Below are 17,046 nucleotides of genomic sequence, written 5' to 3'. Positions count from 1 at the left end.
ATCTCTTTAATATTAACCAAAATTATTCTAATATCAGTGAAAATTATTCCAATATCTATCAAAATTATTCTCAGTGAAAATTATTTTAATTAATCAAAAGAATAATTTTAATTAAACTTATTATAATACACAACAGTTGTTAAATTAGTTTTAATTAAAATAATTTAGAATAGAGCTCTATTTTTTTTACACAGGTTTTGTTTTTTTTGACTAATTATATAATATAATTTATTAGACATTTTAAAATCATGTTTATATTTCACAATGATTTTTCCTACCTTCTAAGTGAAAGTCAATGGAAAGGTAATGGCCGGCTCCTGATCGGATAGGGTTGTCGGACCCAACAATCGCTTCCGGACTCCAAACCCTTTCATCAAATCGCGCCGAACAGCTCCCCTCCGGGTCCGTTTCTGTCGTTCTTTCTCTTCCCCATGCTGCCCTTTTTCCCTTGTTTTTTTTTCTCTTTCCTTTTTTTCTCTCTCCATCTTGGATGCGATAGAGAGGAGGAGAGAAGGGTCCGTGCCGTGTCGATAAGCGGTGGCGCAATCTTCCTGCCGCCGTCGTGCTCTTCCATAGTGACAAAGTAGGAAGGTGTCTTACTGTTGTCTTTCGCCAGATCTCCTTGATTCGATGTTCCTGGCTTTCTTCTTCTGAGGCAATCCTTCGATCCGGACCCGAGCACGCGTTCCCTCGCCATGAAAGGGCGGTCCCAGCGGCTGCCCCAGGCGGAACCCTCGGTCGACTGGGGAGACGGTTCCTGGACCGTCGACTGCTCGTGCGGTGTCACGTTCGATGACGGAGAGGAGATGGTAAGCTGCGACGAGTGCGGCGTCTGGGTGCATACGCGTTGCTCCCGTTACGTCGGCGGGGAAGCCTCCTTTGCCTGCCACAATTGCAAGGCCGCCCGTAGGCTCCGCTCCGCTCGTAATTTGGCAGCCGCCAACGAGGAGGAGGAGACCGAGGTCGCTCGTCTCCTTGTCGAGCTCCCCACCAAGACGGACGCCTACCCTCCTCCGCCCCCACCTCCGCTCCCGCAACAGTCTCACGTTTCTGGAGCCACCCCTAGCCGGCGACGCTTTTGGGGACAGATTCCCCTCGAGGATCGCGTCCATGTGCACGGAGTTCCTGGAGGCGAGCCTGGTTTGTTCGGGGGTCATTCGACGGTCTTCACGTCTCAGCTTTGGAAGTGCACCGGCTACGTGCCCAAGAAGTTCAATTTCCGGCACATGGAGTTCCCTGGCTGGGGTGAGGATGAGGAAGAGGTGAAAAAAGAGGAGACAAGCAAGAAGGACGGTGAGGAGGTTGAGAATCCAGCCAACAGAGGAGCTGATGTACTGTTCTCCCTATCCAAGGAAATTATTCCTTACGTCCCGGCGAAGAAATTTGGTTCCGCTATGAAACGCGAAGACAGAAAAATCCCCACAGGCAGCCGCTCTCTTATCTCCAGAAATAAGGATAGGAGCAGGGTTAGGACATTTGGGCAAGCTAATCTTGCCAAGAAGAGGAGGGAGGAACCTAGAGAAGCAAAGGACTGGAGCGGGAAAAAGAAATCAACAAGTATTGCTGACAAAGTCGTTGGGGAAAATAAGAGGCAAGGTTGGTAGCGTATTTGTTCTTTCCCTTTTGTTGCAGCTGGCCTACGTTAGTTTGATGCTAATGCTTTTCTTGATGCTTCCCTTTCTTGCTTATGCTATTGTATCGTTAGGTTCTGTTCAGTTTGCTGGTACAAAAGCATTTGACTTCTTCAAGGACAAGGATCTCCAACTCAAAGAAGCAAGCAATCCAGATCCAAAAAGTGAGGATAAAAATGTAGATATACCCTTGGGACCCAATTTTTCTGGCGAGCCCAAAATATTGGATTATATTGACAAGCCTAAGCACCTACAAAATAACAGTAATACAGAGATATCATCTGACCAGAAGATGAGTGAAGGGACCATGATGGGAACACAGGTGAAGGCTGAGAAACTTGACGAGTGGGAAAATTCTTCAAAATTTAATCTCACCTCTCGATGTGCTGTAACTAACATCACAACATTGTGTGTTGATGAGGTACCCATACCGCTTATATTCATTTGAAATTATTTTGTTGGAAGTTATAAATATTTTTCATTCTAATACTAGTTTTCTTCAACTACATGCCCTCTCATAAGAAAATAATAATCTTGCATATAAGTTTGCAGTACCTATATAAATCACTGTTAGTAAAATATTGAATGCAAAATGAGATAATGTATGTTTCTCAAAGGAATCTTGAAAGATGAAAAAAAACAACTGAAAATTAGCTAGGGACCTAAGAGAATGGACAATACATAGTGTGCCATTTGGTAGTAAACCATAAAAGTCTTGGCCTTAGCTTAAATCAGCAAAACCAACTAATTTTAATGTTTTCTTTTACTCTTTGTGTTATATGGAAACTTTTAAAAGAGAGTTATACTAAGTACTTAAAACTTTATATATAGACTGGATGTGGTATCGTGACAAGGCAAGCAAATATCATTAAGAAATGAAACTTTAAAGGAGCATCATAAGAAAATAATCAAGTCTATCCCCATATGCATTGTCTAAGAGTCTCTCTTAACTTCATAAATTGAACCACCAATTGAGAAGATATGTTTATGGAGAGTTAATATTGAACATTTAAAATAAAAAATTGGAAGTTTAAAAGTACAATGAATAAATTGTTAAGTGATTAAAAATAAGAGATTTTTTAGTATTTGACTACTTTATGTAGAAAAATGCAATGTGTTGAATGTTAGATTATATATTAGAAAAACATGCTATGCTAGAGTTGCAAGTTAGAATGAAAAACATGAATCACAAGCACAATACTATCTTTTACAAATGGGACTATAATGGGACAATCAAATGAGAGGAAATAATGCTATCTTATTTAACTAATCATCACTTAATGGGACAATCAAATGAGAGGAATGCTATCTTATTTAACTAATCATCACTTAATTTAGGTTTGTAATTAACACAATATTTGTAGCGATAGATATTACACATGCCTCTTATGACTGGTCCATATCGAGTATCACATTGGAGAAAAATTATAAACCATAAAGTGGTTTTATTCGGGATTAATCTGACAAGAATTTTAAGTTATTATAAATCGATTGAGGATATGAGTTCTTGTTACCGATACATAGGCTTGTTGAGGAAAGGGAGTTCCTGGATAATTTAGTATTGCTAGATTTTCAATCACATTATAAAAAAAATTTGGTGGTGAATTTTGTGGATGCCATTTGAAAATGAGTGGTTCAAATAAAAATTGATTCTTTTATAGATTGCATTAATGTTTATAGGTTTCATTGAAGCTCTTCAAACAGAATGGATAGAAAAGGCAAGTAATTGCCTTTAGGAAGTGATTTTTATTGCTGAGTGGGAAAAATGATGAATAATACTCTCCTAGTCGCTAACATGCATATACTATGTGATATTAATTGGAGCATAGCTTTTCTTAGAGTTAGTATCACTTGCATGAATTATGGACATTGAAAAGTCTGATCTTCTTTTAGCCATGGGGATTACAACTTGCCGTGCGCATCTTTGGATTCTGTCAAAAGTTACATTCTAGAGGCAATTCTTATAGAGAACTTAAATCTATGTTAGGTACTTAGCACCTTCACGAATGTCTTGATGGTTAGTAATTTGAGCATATTGAATGTTGATACAAGTGATCTTAGATTAATTCATATGGGCCTACTAGAGATGTTAACTTTGGCATGTGCTGTGATCATTAAATTTTGTTTCTCCCAATTATTCGGTGTCAACTACGTGAATATTGTCTCTCCATTGAATATGATGCAAAGTTATAATACTAGTAATATTAAACAAATCAATTAAACCATTGCTTATTATAACAACTAAATTTTTTTTCATCTTCTTTTACCTAAACCATTTCTTATTACATTAACTAAAATTTTCTTTCATCTTCTTTTACTTGTTATGCCTTTCACCCTAATCTATTTATTTTTTTTCTACTTACATATATATATATTTTAAGATCAGTGAATATGTTCATTCTATCTCAAGGAAGTTTTTTCTCATTTTATCATTTATTGGAGCTACATGGGATTATTGATGGACAATATAATTTCTATCATACCCTTGTCCATATTCATCTTAGTATTTGCATCTTTGCTACATTAATTTTTTTTCTTTGTATGTATTATTTAGTGATAACTCAATACTTCAATTATAATCTTTAGTCATACTATTGTCTAATTTTCCTTTCATCCTAATGGTAGCACACAAGTCTTTTTTTCTCCTACCATCCATTTGTTATTCTATTAATGATATCTTCGTCTATATTTTTTTAAAGAATAATAGATCTAATTTATGGAGAACCCTTACCTGAATTTCATATATTCAGTTTTAGTTTTTTTAAATATTCATTTTCTAATGATTTTCTCCACAACTCTAGCTTTTGAGTTTCATTTATGTCCACTCTCATTAATCAACACAATATCATTTGCAAATAAGATCCTGTAGAGATGTTATCTTGAATATGATTAATGAAACTAACATTTAGGATCTCCCACTCACCAGAACTTCATATTTTTTAAATGAAAATGGTTCTATTTTGTGGAGAACCCTTACCAGAATTTCATACATTCAGTTTTAGTTCTTTTTTAAATATTCATTTTCTAATGATTTTCTCCACAACTCAAGCTTTGAGTTTAATTTATTTCGACTCTGATTAATCAACATAATGTCATATGCAATAACATACTCCAAAGATGTTATCTTGAATATGATCATTGAGACTAACATTTAGGAATTACCACTTCAAAGCCATTTGTCTCGCTTTGAGTAACTTTATCTTTAGCCACTAAGTTATTTTCCATGTAATTAGTGACATTAATAGAATTATTGGATATTGATTTCTTCTCTCAAAACTGTCTTGGAATTCAACCAAATATTTTGTTTTCCTAAGTCAATAAATCATATGCAGTTCCTTCTTTTCTTTATAATTTTAATTAGTCCCTATTAAAATATGGCCTATGGCTATTGCTTGAGACATGAAATTAATTTGATTCTAAAAAATATTTGACTCTTATCTTTCTCTTAATAATCTTTTCCCAATGTTTTATAGTACTACTCACTTTTTTTTGTAGATTAATGTTAAACAAATTTTATTCTTTTTTTGGGTATCTTTTCAATTTTCAATTTTCAATTTTCAATTTTTTGATAAATATTTAAGCAAATTTTATCTCCGTCTCTTGTACGGATTCAGAATTTGATAAGAGTATAATCCAACCTTAACCTTTCATTTGTTGAAGTTTCTTAACTTCTTTGATCTAATTTAACCAAACAAATTCATGTTTTTTGAAGGTAACAAAATTTTTACTCTAAAACTAATTTTTTCATAGAGTCTTCATTCAATACTGAAAATGTTTTTTTTTGCAGATTCCATTAATTGTTTTATGATCAAGAAGAATCACTGTTTTTCATCTTTTATGTGTTTATGTAAATTTCCTTTCCATAGCTTTGTCAATTCAAAAATATCTTTCTTCTCATTCTTTGTTCAAAGATTATCACACAAATTGCCATATGATAAATTTTTCTATGCTATTAACTTTTGTCTCAAGTTAAGTTTAGATATTTTATAACTATTCAATTCGTATTTTCTTCATTTCTAAAGTTTAGCCAATATTTAAATATAAAAGGGCAATCTGGTGTACGAAGCTCTCGCCAATGCGGGATTCTAGGGAAGTATGCAGCCTTATTCTGCTTTGCAATATACTATTTCTGAGACTCGAACCCATGACCTCTAGCCAATATTTAAACATGCCTTCTTAAATTATTAGCCTTTTGTACCTCCTCGCACCACCACCAATTCTCTTTGTATGTTTCACATTTACCATTTGATACTTCAAGATTTGATTTTGCCATATTTTTTTAAATGAAGTTTCACAAAACATCAGTATTCTTAAACTCTTTATTTAAATTTCCTTTCTTCATCTCATCTTTTGGAGGCCATATCCTTCTTCTAAAACTTGTTTTTTTTCCTTTTACATTTTCTAATATTTATATTTATTAGTTAGTATTGAGCAGTTAAATGTTCACTAAATGTTAAATTACAATGTTTTTTCTATAGTTTTATCCATCTTTTTGCTAAGGAAAGATTATTTGACTCTCACTATTGGTATTCTTGAAGGTTATTAAAAGTTCATCTTTCATCTTAAAATAAGTGATTACAGTTCTAAGATATCAGATACAGGAATATCTAAAACTGTACATCCTCTTCTTTTCATTCCTTATATTCAAATTCTTCATGCACATCTTTATATTCTCCATAGAGGCATAGACTCTCTATGTGTTCATTTAAGATTTTTAGTCGTAGGTATATCATGAATTATTTCATCTTCTCCCAAAATTCCCTTTTCTTTCATCATTCAGCCCTAGTACTTTGACATTTAGTAGCTCATTTGTTAGAATCAACTTAGGATAATAATTGTCTCCATCTTAAATTTGACATCCTTATTCTTACAATCGTTGTCTGATCTAACATAATGTCTAGTCCTCATTCAACTTTATTTTGCATACTCCCAACGCACGCGCGCGTGCGCGTGTATATATATATATATATATATATATATATTTCTCCTAATCTTTTTTTCTAAAGTGCTCTTACATTCCAAATTGCTTACCTAATCTTTCAATCACTGCCAACTTCTTTATTCACATTCGTGACAACAATGCAAGAACTGTTTGTCCTTCAGTATCACAATTGCACATTGATGGGACGGATCACTCTTGGGCAGCCTTGTAGTCCACCCTTTGCATATTAAGATACTGAGGCAGCTAAAGTCCCTTGAGTCATTTAAGGGAGAGGACCTAGTGATATAATAAATACAGTTACACACTTAAAGATTTGACATTTTAATACTAGTTGTCAAAGTTTTATGCCTCTCAATTTTGGTTACATTTGGAATATACATTCTTGCTATTTTTTATTAGTAGTGGATTTAGAAATGTATTTTCTGAAAGCCATTTTGAGAAATAGTAAGAGATCTCCTGGCCTCCATACAGGACTGATGCTAATGAGAATCCTCCCTAACATCGAATAAGTTGTTAAGTGACATTCCTTGTCACCATTTAAACTTAATGGTTATGATTTTATGATAGTGTGAGAGATTTTCATTCCATGTTGATTAGGAGATCAAATTCAACGAACAATGAAGACCAGCAATTCTATATTTCTATCTATCAATGATAACATGGACAAGATTTAGAAGGCTACAAGACTATATCATGGTCTCAAATCTTGAGCCGTTTCGCCTGAAATTTAATGTTTATGTTATGATTGGAACTCGACACTGTGTAGCACGTGAGGTTTACCAACTGCAGCAAGGTTCCAAAAGTACCATGAAGTTTTACAAAGGTTTTGGTAGTAAAAAATCGATCTTGTCGACTCACGAAGAGATCCACCATGTGAGCCTGGAGGAGGACTCTAATGTGGGCGCCCGTGGTTTTAATTGCAATTTGTCGCATTCTAGATGCCATCATTGTTGAGCTAGATATAACATATGAGTTTCAATGTCGAGACTCGAGACAAAATAGAATTTTTACACACATAACCTAAGTTATAAATTTATTATCACAAAAAAAGATATAAAATTATAATAATTATCTATTATTTCTATAATTGAAATATAATTATATGTTATATAAGTAAATAAAGTTTAAGCTATAACTAATTTAGTACACTAACAATTTAATTAATTATTGCTTTAATTTATAAGTGATAAGTAAATAATTATAAAATTTTATAAACAACAATTTAGCTATTTATTGTTAGTGTTTATAAGTGATAAGTAAATAATAATTATTAGCAGTTATAATTACAAGGAAATTAAAAGCAAATAATTAATTATAATTATAAGTAAATAATGTTGGTTCAATTATTCTTCAAATGAAGTCGACCAAGTGGTTTTGATAACTTTGATAAAGGGTTTGAGTTATGGTAATGTTGTGTTTGATGATGAAATTTGTCAACTGTGTAGGTCTATACAGAATAATTCATAGGTATTGCAGGTGCAGTAGGTTGAAAAGCTCAAATAGATAAGGTTGACTAGATAACAAATTTAGCAAGGGGGTTAAATTAGAGTAATGCTGTATTTGCTAATGAAGTTGGTTAAGTTTGTGGGTGCAAAATAGTTAACAATTAGGTGAAGGCCACTCTTTTACACTTGAGTTTTCAAAATTTAAGTTTTCGCCCCTCTAGTTGCCATGATAGATCCTACAAATAATTATAATACAAGTAAATCACTAGCAAATTATAACTGCAATTAAATAATTATTTATAATTAAATTGTGAATCATAAATTATGTTATACAAAGTAAAACTAATCCAAAGATATAATTAATAGTCTAAAACTAGAATATATGAAATTTAAATTTAGTAATGGTAGACTAGTAAGACAATTATTATAAAGGAGATGACGAGTTATTGAAACTTTTAAGTATTTAAGATTATTTTTGTAAAAAGATGTAGGGGTTGATAGAAATGTTTTATATAGAATACAAGCAACATGATTGGAATGAAAGAAAACATCAAATGTTCTTTGTGATCGTCAGATACTTCTAAAATTTAAAGGAAAAATTTATAAAATGATGGTTAGATCTGCTATGTTATATGAAGTTGAATGTTGGGTTATAAAGTAAACATACGAGCAAAAGATGAGAGTTGCAAAGATGAGGATGTTAAGGTGGATGTGCAGACATACAAAATGGATAGTTTAAGAAATGAGAATATTACAGAGAAAGTCGGGTTGCACCGATTGAAGGAAAACTTTGAGAGACTTTGTTTAAGATTAAACATATACTTAGACTACCAATAAATGCCCTAGTTAGATGATATGAGACTATGATAAATTAGTTTGTCATTAATTGACAATTTATTCTATAGTATCTCACTAAATAATATAACAGTGCCCATTTGCATATATTATTATTACTCATACTTTTGTTAGTAAAAAGTATTTTCAGTGACAGCTGTGTAGGATTTTCATTTTGGCTAAAATCGTGTCTTTGTTTACTTCCCATAGAAACATTTCTCTCTTTCTTCTCTTTGTCCCATCATTTTCCTCCATGCATTGGAAATGTATGTTTTTGTTTGATGATAACAAGTTCAATTTCTAGTCCTAGGTTGTTGCTGTGCTAGGCTAGTGTTCAATAGTCTCAAATATAATTGTTACTTGATAGGCCTAAGGGTTGTGCCTAGTTTATAATGATGAGTTTTAGAACTGGTGGTTTGGATATTACCATTGTTTCTCTTCTATCAAAAGGATAATGCAGAGGTGTAATAGATAGCCAGGCAGTTCATTAGATGAATGATTTTTTCTTCTTTCTTCTATCTATATTCTCAAATTGTCATTGTTTCTTCGATTATCCTCTTTCTCATTTTTAATTATCCTTATATTTTGCTGCTAGTTTAAATATTTGAGGGAATTTACTTAGGTTGGTGGCAGTTCTGTTTATTGCTTCAAACAACCCAAGGATGAGAATAATCTAGACGACCAGTTTTCTAAAGCTTCTTCCCATGTTATAATAGACATAAGAACTGCAAAGCCAGCCAATATTGATATTGCAACTGGCTATAAAGAAATTTTGGACGAACCACTACTGTTAGGCACAAAAGCTGCCGTTGCACCAATTGCAAAATTGGAGTTAAATGAAGGGAAAGCTGATGGGGCTGATGAGCTATCAAGAGTGAATTTAAATGTTCCTGTTGGTAATACTGCTGGAGATTTGCATGATTTGGCTGACCTACCATCACAATTAGCAAACCCGTTGTCTGGAAACATTCAGAACCTAGAAAATAAATCCACTTTTGCATCTTTTGGACATAAGTCTCAGGATGGTAGAAGAGAGCTTAAAGAATTGAAAGAAGGATTACTTCCTAGAACATGTGAACCTAAGAAAAGACGGTTGGAGGATTCATTGGAACATAAAAATTCCATGGAGATAGGGCATGGTTCAAAATGTAGCAGCGAATCCGGAAACTCACAATCCCAATCTTTGAGCAAATTGGTTTCTGTTGAGCTGAATTCAGCAGTCAGCGTCATAAAGGATTCTTTAACTCCATCATCACCTCTTATCCCCAAGTTAACTATTTCAGGTGTTAACTTATCCACCTCGATTTCTAAATCCTCTGCTGGTAAGGTTAGTCAAACAACTAAACAAACACGAGTAAAGGTGAACTCATGTATCGCTCCCAAGGAAGAAAATGCACCAATTCCAGTTAAAGATATGGAAGAGGTTTCTGAAAATCCAACAAAGGGTCAGTCAAAGGTTTGTATTTTTTCTGGATCTAATCTGCCACAATGTAGTAAAACCTCTTATAGCTCTTCCTCTGAGCACATTGTATCTGATTCAAAAGAAGAGTCACCTTTCCGTGCTTCAAAAGTCAATTCCAAACACACTGCAATGGGAAATCTACGGTCTGACAATGTGGTTGGTTCAAGGCATTCTCAACTTGCTTCTGGTCAAAGTAAGCCCGTTTCTTCAAACCCATCTCAGAGAACAGAAAAGAGCCATCAAACAGGTCCATACACTTCAGCAAAAGTTTCAAATACCTCGACGTTTATGCATGCATCTGTGTCCTCTAATGCTACCTCAACATTAAGCGATGAAGAGGTAATGTAAGTGCTGCATTGAAATAGAATCTCATCTTTGTTAAGACTATTTATTCAGGTTTTTTTTTCTTCTTAGCTTGCACTGCTATTGCATCAAGAATTAAACAGTTCTCCAAGAGTTCCAAGGATTCCACGTGTGCGGCAAGCTTCAGGCATGCAATCAATCACCAACAATGGAATGACTGTTTTCTCCAGACGTCCTGTTTCTGGGGGAAAGGATCAAATCTCAGTAAGAGTGCTTCTTCTAGTGTACTTTCTGCCGCAGGCTGCTTTGGGATTCATCTAATGTGGATTTGATTCTTTTTAGGTATTTAGAAGGAAAAACAAAGAAGTGGGATTTAGAGATATTAACTGCAATTCTGAGTTACATGATGAAAGCAGGAAGAAAACTAGGAAGCCATCACTTTCTTACCACAAACGTCAGCATTCATCAACAGACAAGAAAAAAGACTCACATATTAGATCCCCTGACATGACAGTCAAAACTGATCCTCTAGGCCCTACGGAAGGTGAAAGAAATGATTATCCTTTTTCCTCACCAGAGGTTAGTGAACAGAATGCTCCAGCAGCATGCAACTCAGTTGGGGATATTCCCAGAGATGATAGTAGTATTATTTCTTGCACTTTGCCTGGTAAATTCTCAAATTTTATGAACAGAATTTGTATTATGTTTTCTTATAGATAATTAATGTTATGTAACAATTTGCAGGATTGATAGATGATATAATGAGCAAAACTAAGCACATAACATATGAAGAGCTGTGCAGTGCTGTTCGTCCTGTATGTTTTTTACAACTCTTATCACCATGACATATATGTGCATTGTACTTATTTTTACTACTTGGGTTCTATGTTTTGTTCTGCAGCATTGGCATGAACTTAGAAAACCTAACGGAGAGCGATATGCTTATCCTACTTATTTACATGCTGTTCATGACTGTCTACGGAACAGGAGTGAATGGTCCCATTTGATTGAACAAGGACCCAAGGTAAATTGAACTACAATACCTTGGTGTGTTCTTTTTTAATTTTCATTGAATTTAATATTCTGACATTTGACTAATTTGTCAATTATGCTCTTCTATTTATTTTCTTTAAAAGAAAGCTTAACTTTACTGTCACTTCTGAACATATTCAGTGGTTGTGATTCTCTTGATCTTAATGATATGCAGAAGACAGCACACACGATCTACCTAAAAAGAAAATTTCTTTATCTTAGTAATTATGACTTGTTTCTTGAAATTGAGAACTTTAAATATTTAGAATCATTTTCGCAAAACGATTGAACAATTGAGAGAGATGTCTTACATAAAATATAAGCAGGATGATTGAAATGGATAAGAGTGCGCGACTTTAAAATTTAAAGGAAGTTTTACAAAATCGTAGTTAGATCTGCTATATTATATGAAGTTATGTTGCGCTATGATGCTCGAGCAGAAGATAAGAGTTGCAGGGATGAGAATGTTAAGGTGAATGTGTGGACATATGAGGATGGACAAAATAAGAAATGAGAGCTTTAGAGAGAAAGTCGGAGTTGCATTTATTGAGAGAAAACTCTGAGAGATACGTTTAAGATAGTACGAGCATGTACGACTAATAAATGTTCCAGTTAGGCGACGTGAAATTATGACAACACACACATCAAATGAGGAAGAGGAAGAGCAAAAAAAGACTTGGTTAACAACAATAAAATTTATTTAAATATAGATGATGATATGGTAGGAGATAGATCTCAATGGTGTAAACGGATCTATATATCTGATCCCACTTAGTCTATGGGATGAGGCTTAGTTGTTGTTGTAGTAACTATAACTTCTAAACATATGCACCATTTGTGAGCCGCATGATCCTACTGATGCAGAAGACAGCAAGCACTTGATCTCCCTGACCATTATGGAGAATTTGCTGCTGATTCTTTGTGGGAGCACCGCCAAATTGACATTAATTGCATTTACATCACACTTCATAAAGTCTAGAAATTCATACATTCAAACATCACACGGGGATGGCCGTGTGATATTATATTACACTTACTATGGTGTCAGCATATTATCCATCAGTATCTTATCCTCTGTCATATTTTTAAGCTTCACCATGGTGAACCTTGTTTTTAGTATTTCCAAGTATCAGTTTAAAGGTTTTACTTGCAACAACTCATGCTAGAGAATCATGCATTTGCAAGCTGCATGCAGGAAATAGTAGCATACGTCATTTCATTTATGTTCTGCTATACTTTTTTTTTGGATTTATTAACTCATTTGTCAAGAATCTCTCCAGTTGGGCATGGACAATAGCAACATATGTTTCTTGTTGCTTGTGCTTTCTTAATGTGTTTATGATGCATCTCTTTCAAGAATTGAAGTTTGACTACAACTCTAAACTGCTTCAGACCAACTCAAGCAAGAGGAGAAAGGCTGAGTTTGATTCTGATGCACCAACAATTGAATCTGAAAGTGAGAAGGCAAGTAGCAGAGCTTCAAAAGAAGAAGATAATGGGGTTGAATCACACCGAGAGGATGTCCCAAAAGGCAAGCGCAATGCACGGAAGCGTAGGCGGCTTGAGCTACGTGGCACAAGTACAGAAGAGAGTAGGAAGAGGGGCAGCAGAGCTGCTATTTCGGTTTGTTACACTTCTGCTTTCTCACATTCAAACGAGGGCAATGAATTACTTAGTGAGGACGAAAATCAAGGAGCTGGAACACATAATGGTGGGACTGAAACTTCTGGTTCTAGTTCAGATGACTCCAGCTGAAGCTTTTTTCTTCCTGAAATAATACTGTCAGCCTGATCTTTGAGATTCAGCCTGTCACGAAGGTTTCTCTCAGGCTCAGCTCTTGCTTATTGTCTGCAACCTTCAAACAAGGTACTAACAACTATATTTGAAGTCTAGAGATGTGATAACTTTGTCCAGTGTTATTTAGAATGCTTTGAAGAGTTTGTTCATTTCCTTGGATGCAGATGACAAATTGAAATGTCTTGTATTTCTGATGTCAGTGTATATATATATATATATTTAGGTTGCGGGCTGTAAATCAAAACTATGCATAGCATTTCGGACAAAAGCATAGATTTTTTATCATCTTTGTTTAACTATTATTGTGTGATTTGAATGTACTTATTAGGAAGACAATCTAAGCAAAGTATTATTGTACACTGTTAATTTGCACATGTGATTCAATATCTTATGTTCGCATTATTTCGCAAAAGTTTACTGCAAATATAATGTATATTGTTGAATTGGATTTGACAAAATAACATGTTCGAATTACAGATGCATTGACAGCTTATCCCTGTTTACCTGGATAGAATGGGGAGACAAAAGAATAGGAAGATATGAGAGAAGGAAAATGTATACAATGGTATATATTTGAAAAAAAAAACGAGGAAGTAGAATGTTTGGAAGATTGAACCAACCAATTTTCTTAAAATTTTATTCCTAAAATTAGGCAGATTAACTTAATCTTTGAATTTTTTTTTGTCACAGGGATATCCTACTCCATGTATAATAATTATTACTGAATTATCTTTCACTATACTATTTTATTATTGTCTTTCTTATAATTTTCCATCTAAATTCTAATTCGGAGGTAAGTTGAATGCTAGGTAAGTTTTGAGAGGATATAATTTTTTATTTGGGTTGAACTATATGATACATAATATATCAAATGGAAATTTATTTAGATATCTATATTTGTTATTTGGTGTAATTTCTAATGACTCAGTCTTATGTTTTAAAAATATTGTCTTTTTAAGATTTCGAAAGGTTATTTTTCATATTGTAAAACTGATGTGTTCAACCGATGTAGGATGATGATGAGAGCAATATTAACAGATAGTTGTCATTTTATATGGAATGAAATATCTTTTGATAAAAAAATCAAAGTGGGATACTTTTAAGGATATTTAAAACAAAGATGCCTTTTACCCTTTTAAGTCCTGAGCAAATTAGATTAAATATGCATCAACACTATAATTTGGATCCTATCTTAATTGTGTCTCTCTCCTTTGTTCGATAAAGAATGTATATGTAATGGGTATAATTTAATGGTAAAAGTATGATTCATTCTTTTAAAAACTTAAGTAGTTAGGGGCTTCTTAATTTTTGCCCACGAAAATTAGAAGCAACTTAAAAGTGAGCAGTCGTACCTGAATTGGATAGTTTATCTACAACAACTTGACCGAATGATTTATCGAAGGAAAAAAAATTCACGATGACATCCCTTATTTTATCAACACATCAATACAATGACCACTTATTTTTTTGACAAACATGAAATACCGTTAAGTCCTTGTATACATTGATATCACTATTTATTCTTTCTAAAAAGTTCTTTAAGCTTTGTAAAATATAGTAAAAACTTATTAAATAAGTTGATAAATAAAAGTTTTATTATTCTCAATTTGAAAACAGTAGTTTATTTATTTATTTGTTTGTTTATTTAGTCTATTTGTCTTTTTTATTTGTCTATCTGCTTGCTGGGTTCTAGGTTCAGTTTTTTATTTCTAGGTTCTGCTTATTGGTTTTGATTTTGTAGTGGTTTAGATTTTTTTCCAGTTTCTAGTTTTTTGTGTTTTGATTCTGGATTGTATTTTGGATTTGGGTTTCTGTTCTATTTTTGGTTTTATTTTTTGGGTTAAGACTTCTATTTTTTTGTTCTTTTATTTTTAGTATTATAAGGCGGCAGAATTTGGCAGGGCACGTTGTGGATGAACTGATTCAGACCAGACTGGTCTAGTTTGCTATGGCCACGAATCTCTCTTTGCTGCTGACACTTCTAGATCTTAAATACATGCAAAGATTCTTATTAAGTAGGCTTCTTATGGTAAAAGGTGATATGATCATCCAAGCGTCTCTCCTCATCAGTCCCAAAGTATTTGAAAGGGAGGTAATTATTAGTCTTCTTGAATCATAAGTAGAGGCTCAGTTCATAAGCAATTAGCATCAAACGCATTCCTTGCCAATATCCTCGAGATGGATCAAGGGTTTCAAGGGTAATGATTGGATCATCATTTTTTACAATTTGAAGTATACCAAAATTTATTAACACTATATTTGTGTCACTTTAGTAATTTTATATAGATTACAAGAGTAGGCTCGGCCCTGGAGGAGGGCAATCCATGACCTTGGGCCTAGATTTTGTGGGAGGTGGGGGGCTCAAATTTTTTTTAAGTATTATGTTTTTAGTGGAGGAACGAAAAACAAATTTAAGGCAAAAGTTTCTATTTCTGTCGCTTGCACCTGCGCGATGAAAAACTCGTTGCCCCCGAGGCGTCGCCTGCACTTGCACCTACGAGAAAGAGAAGGACTCAAAGATATGTTTTCTGCTCCTTTTCTATTTGAAATTCTCTGTCCCTGTCGCATCTCTTCTTCTTTCGCTCACAGCTCATCTAAGTCTTCAACGACTATTTCTATCGCATCTCTTCTTCTTCTTTCGCATCTCTGTCCCTTCTCAAGATTTTTTACTGTTATTTGTATTCTGTGGAATTTCCAAGAACAGAGATGATAAATACAACCCATTGAATTAAAATTTTCATTGTGAATTATGAGCTTTGGTTGTCTATTGTCGTTGTGAAAAATTGCTCTCAAATTTTTGTTAGATTTGATTTTTTTGTTAGGAGAATTTTGTTCGTTTAGTGGTGTTTGGTCTTTGGTGACTGGTGTGTGACAGTGTGAGCCTCAATGATTTCTTGCTAGCTAAGCTAAGGTGTTGTTTTTTATTACTCACTTGAAGAATTGCTATTTCTTAATAAATTGGTACTTGCTAATCAAATTAAAAATTTCTATAGGGTGTGCATGCTATTTCTCCTTGGCCTATGACCAATTATTAATCTCTCTTGTTGATGTCTTTGATTTAAAACCGAGTGAGCACCTCAAATTCATCTTCTGTCCACTTCCTTCTGCAATAGCTGCTATTAGAGACTTGTAGTTTCTATGTAGATTCAATGATAATAATTTTAGGGTTACAAGATAATTTTTTAGTCACACAAATTGTTCTATTCATCATAGATATGGTGCAAAAGAAAAAAGGAAAAAAAAATAATCAGAATTTAGGAAGTATCTATTGTGCTTCAACCAATTGCATTTGTTTGGATATAGCTTGTTATATTAGCCATGATTTTGTTGTATATAAATATAATATAAGCATGAGCTAGACTTTGCAAGGATTAGACAATCTAATCTTGTTTTGATGAGTCACTAGTCACTACTTCTGCTTGAACTTATGCGCTTGAACTTGTGTTATTATAATTAGTATTGTTGTTTCTTTAAGTATCATAATTTTACTAATTATTTTTAATTTGATAATGATTTAATTTTCTTTTAACAAGTGTTGTCTGACGAGGTTCTTAACTTAACGACCTAGGACATTTCCATTAATATTGAAAACTATCATAT

At 33.8% G+C, this 17,046-nt stretch overlaps 1 protein-coding gene across 1 annotated transcript; it reads left to right on the top strand.

Annotated features, from left to right (window-relative positions):
* The first annotated feature begins 448 nt into the window (after positions 1-448).
* On the top strand, positions 449-13,803 carry LOC122052344. Its single transcript, XM_042613823.1, has 8 exons — positions 449-1,596; positions 1,706-2,052; positions 9,475-10,653; positions 10,729-10,881; positions 10,960-11,284; positions 11,362-11,432; positions 11,519-11,641; positions 13,042-13,803. Exons 1-8 carry the CDS (start codon positions 696-698, stop codon positions 13,402-13,404), a joined length of 3,462 nt encoding a protein of 1,153 aa, XP_042469757.1. The 5' UTR covers positions 449-695; the 3' UTR covers positions 13,405-13,803.
* The last annotated feature ends 3,243 nt before the right edge of the window (positions 13,804-17,046 follow it).

Source organism: Zingiber officinale, chromosome 3A (genome assembly GCF_018446385.1).
Source record: "Zingiber officinale cultivar Zhangliang chromosome 3A, Zo_v1.1, whole genome shotgun sequence".
Classification (NCBI taxonomy): domain Eukaryota; kingdom Viridiplantae; phylum Streptophyta; class Magnoliopsida; order Zingiberales; family Zingiberaceae; genus Zingiber; species Zingiber officinale.
The sequence above is the reverse complement of the archived record's forward strand: the minus strand, read 5'-3'. Positions and strand labels throughout refer to the sequence as shown.

Coding starts and splice junctions, on each gene's coding strand:
- LOC122052344 (XM_042613823.1), top strand. CDS start 696: ATGAAAGGGCGGTCCCAGCGGCTGCCCCAGGCGGAACCCTCGGTCGAC. Junction 2,053..9,474: donor CAACATTGTGTGTTGATGAG/GTACCCATACCG, acceptor GAATTTACTTAG/GTTGGTGGCAGTTCTGTTTA. Junction 11,433..11,518: donor TGTGCAGTGCTGTTCGTCCT/GTATGTTTTTTA, acceptor TTTGTTCTGCAG/CATTGGCATGAACTTAGAAA.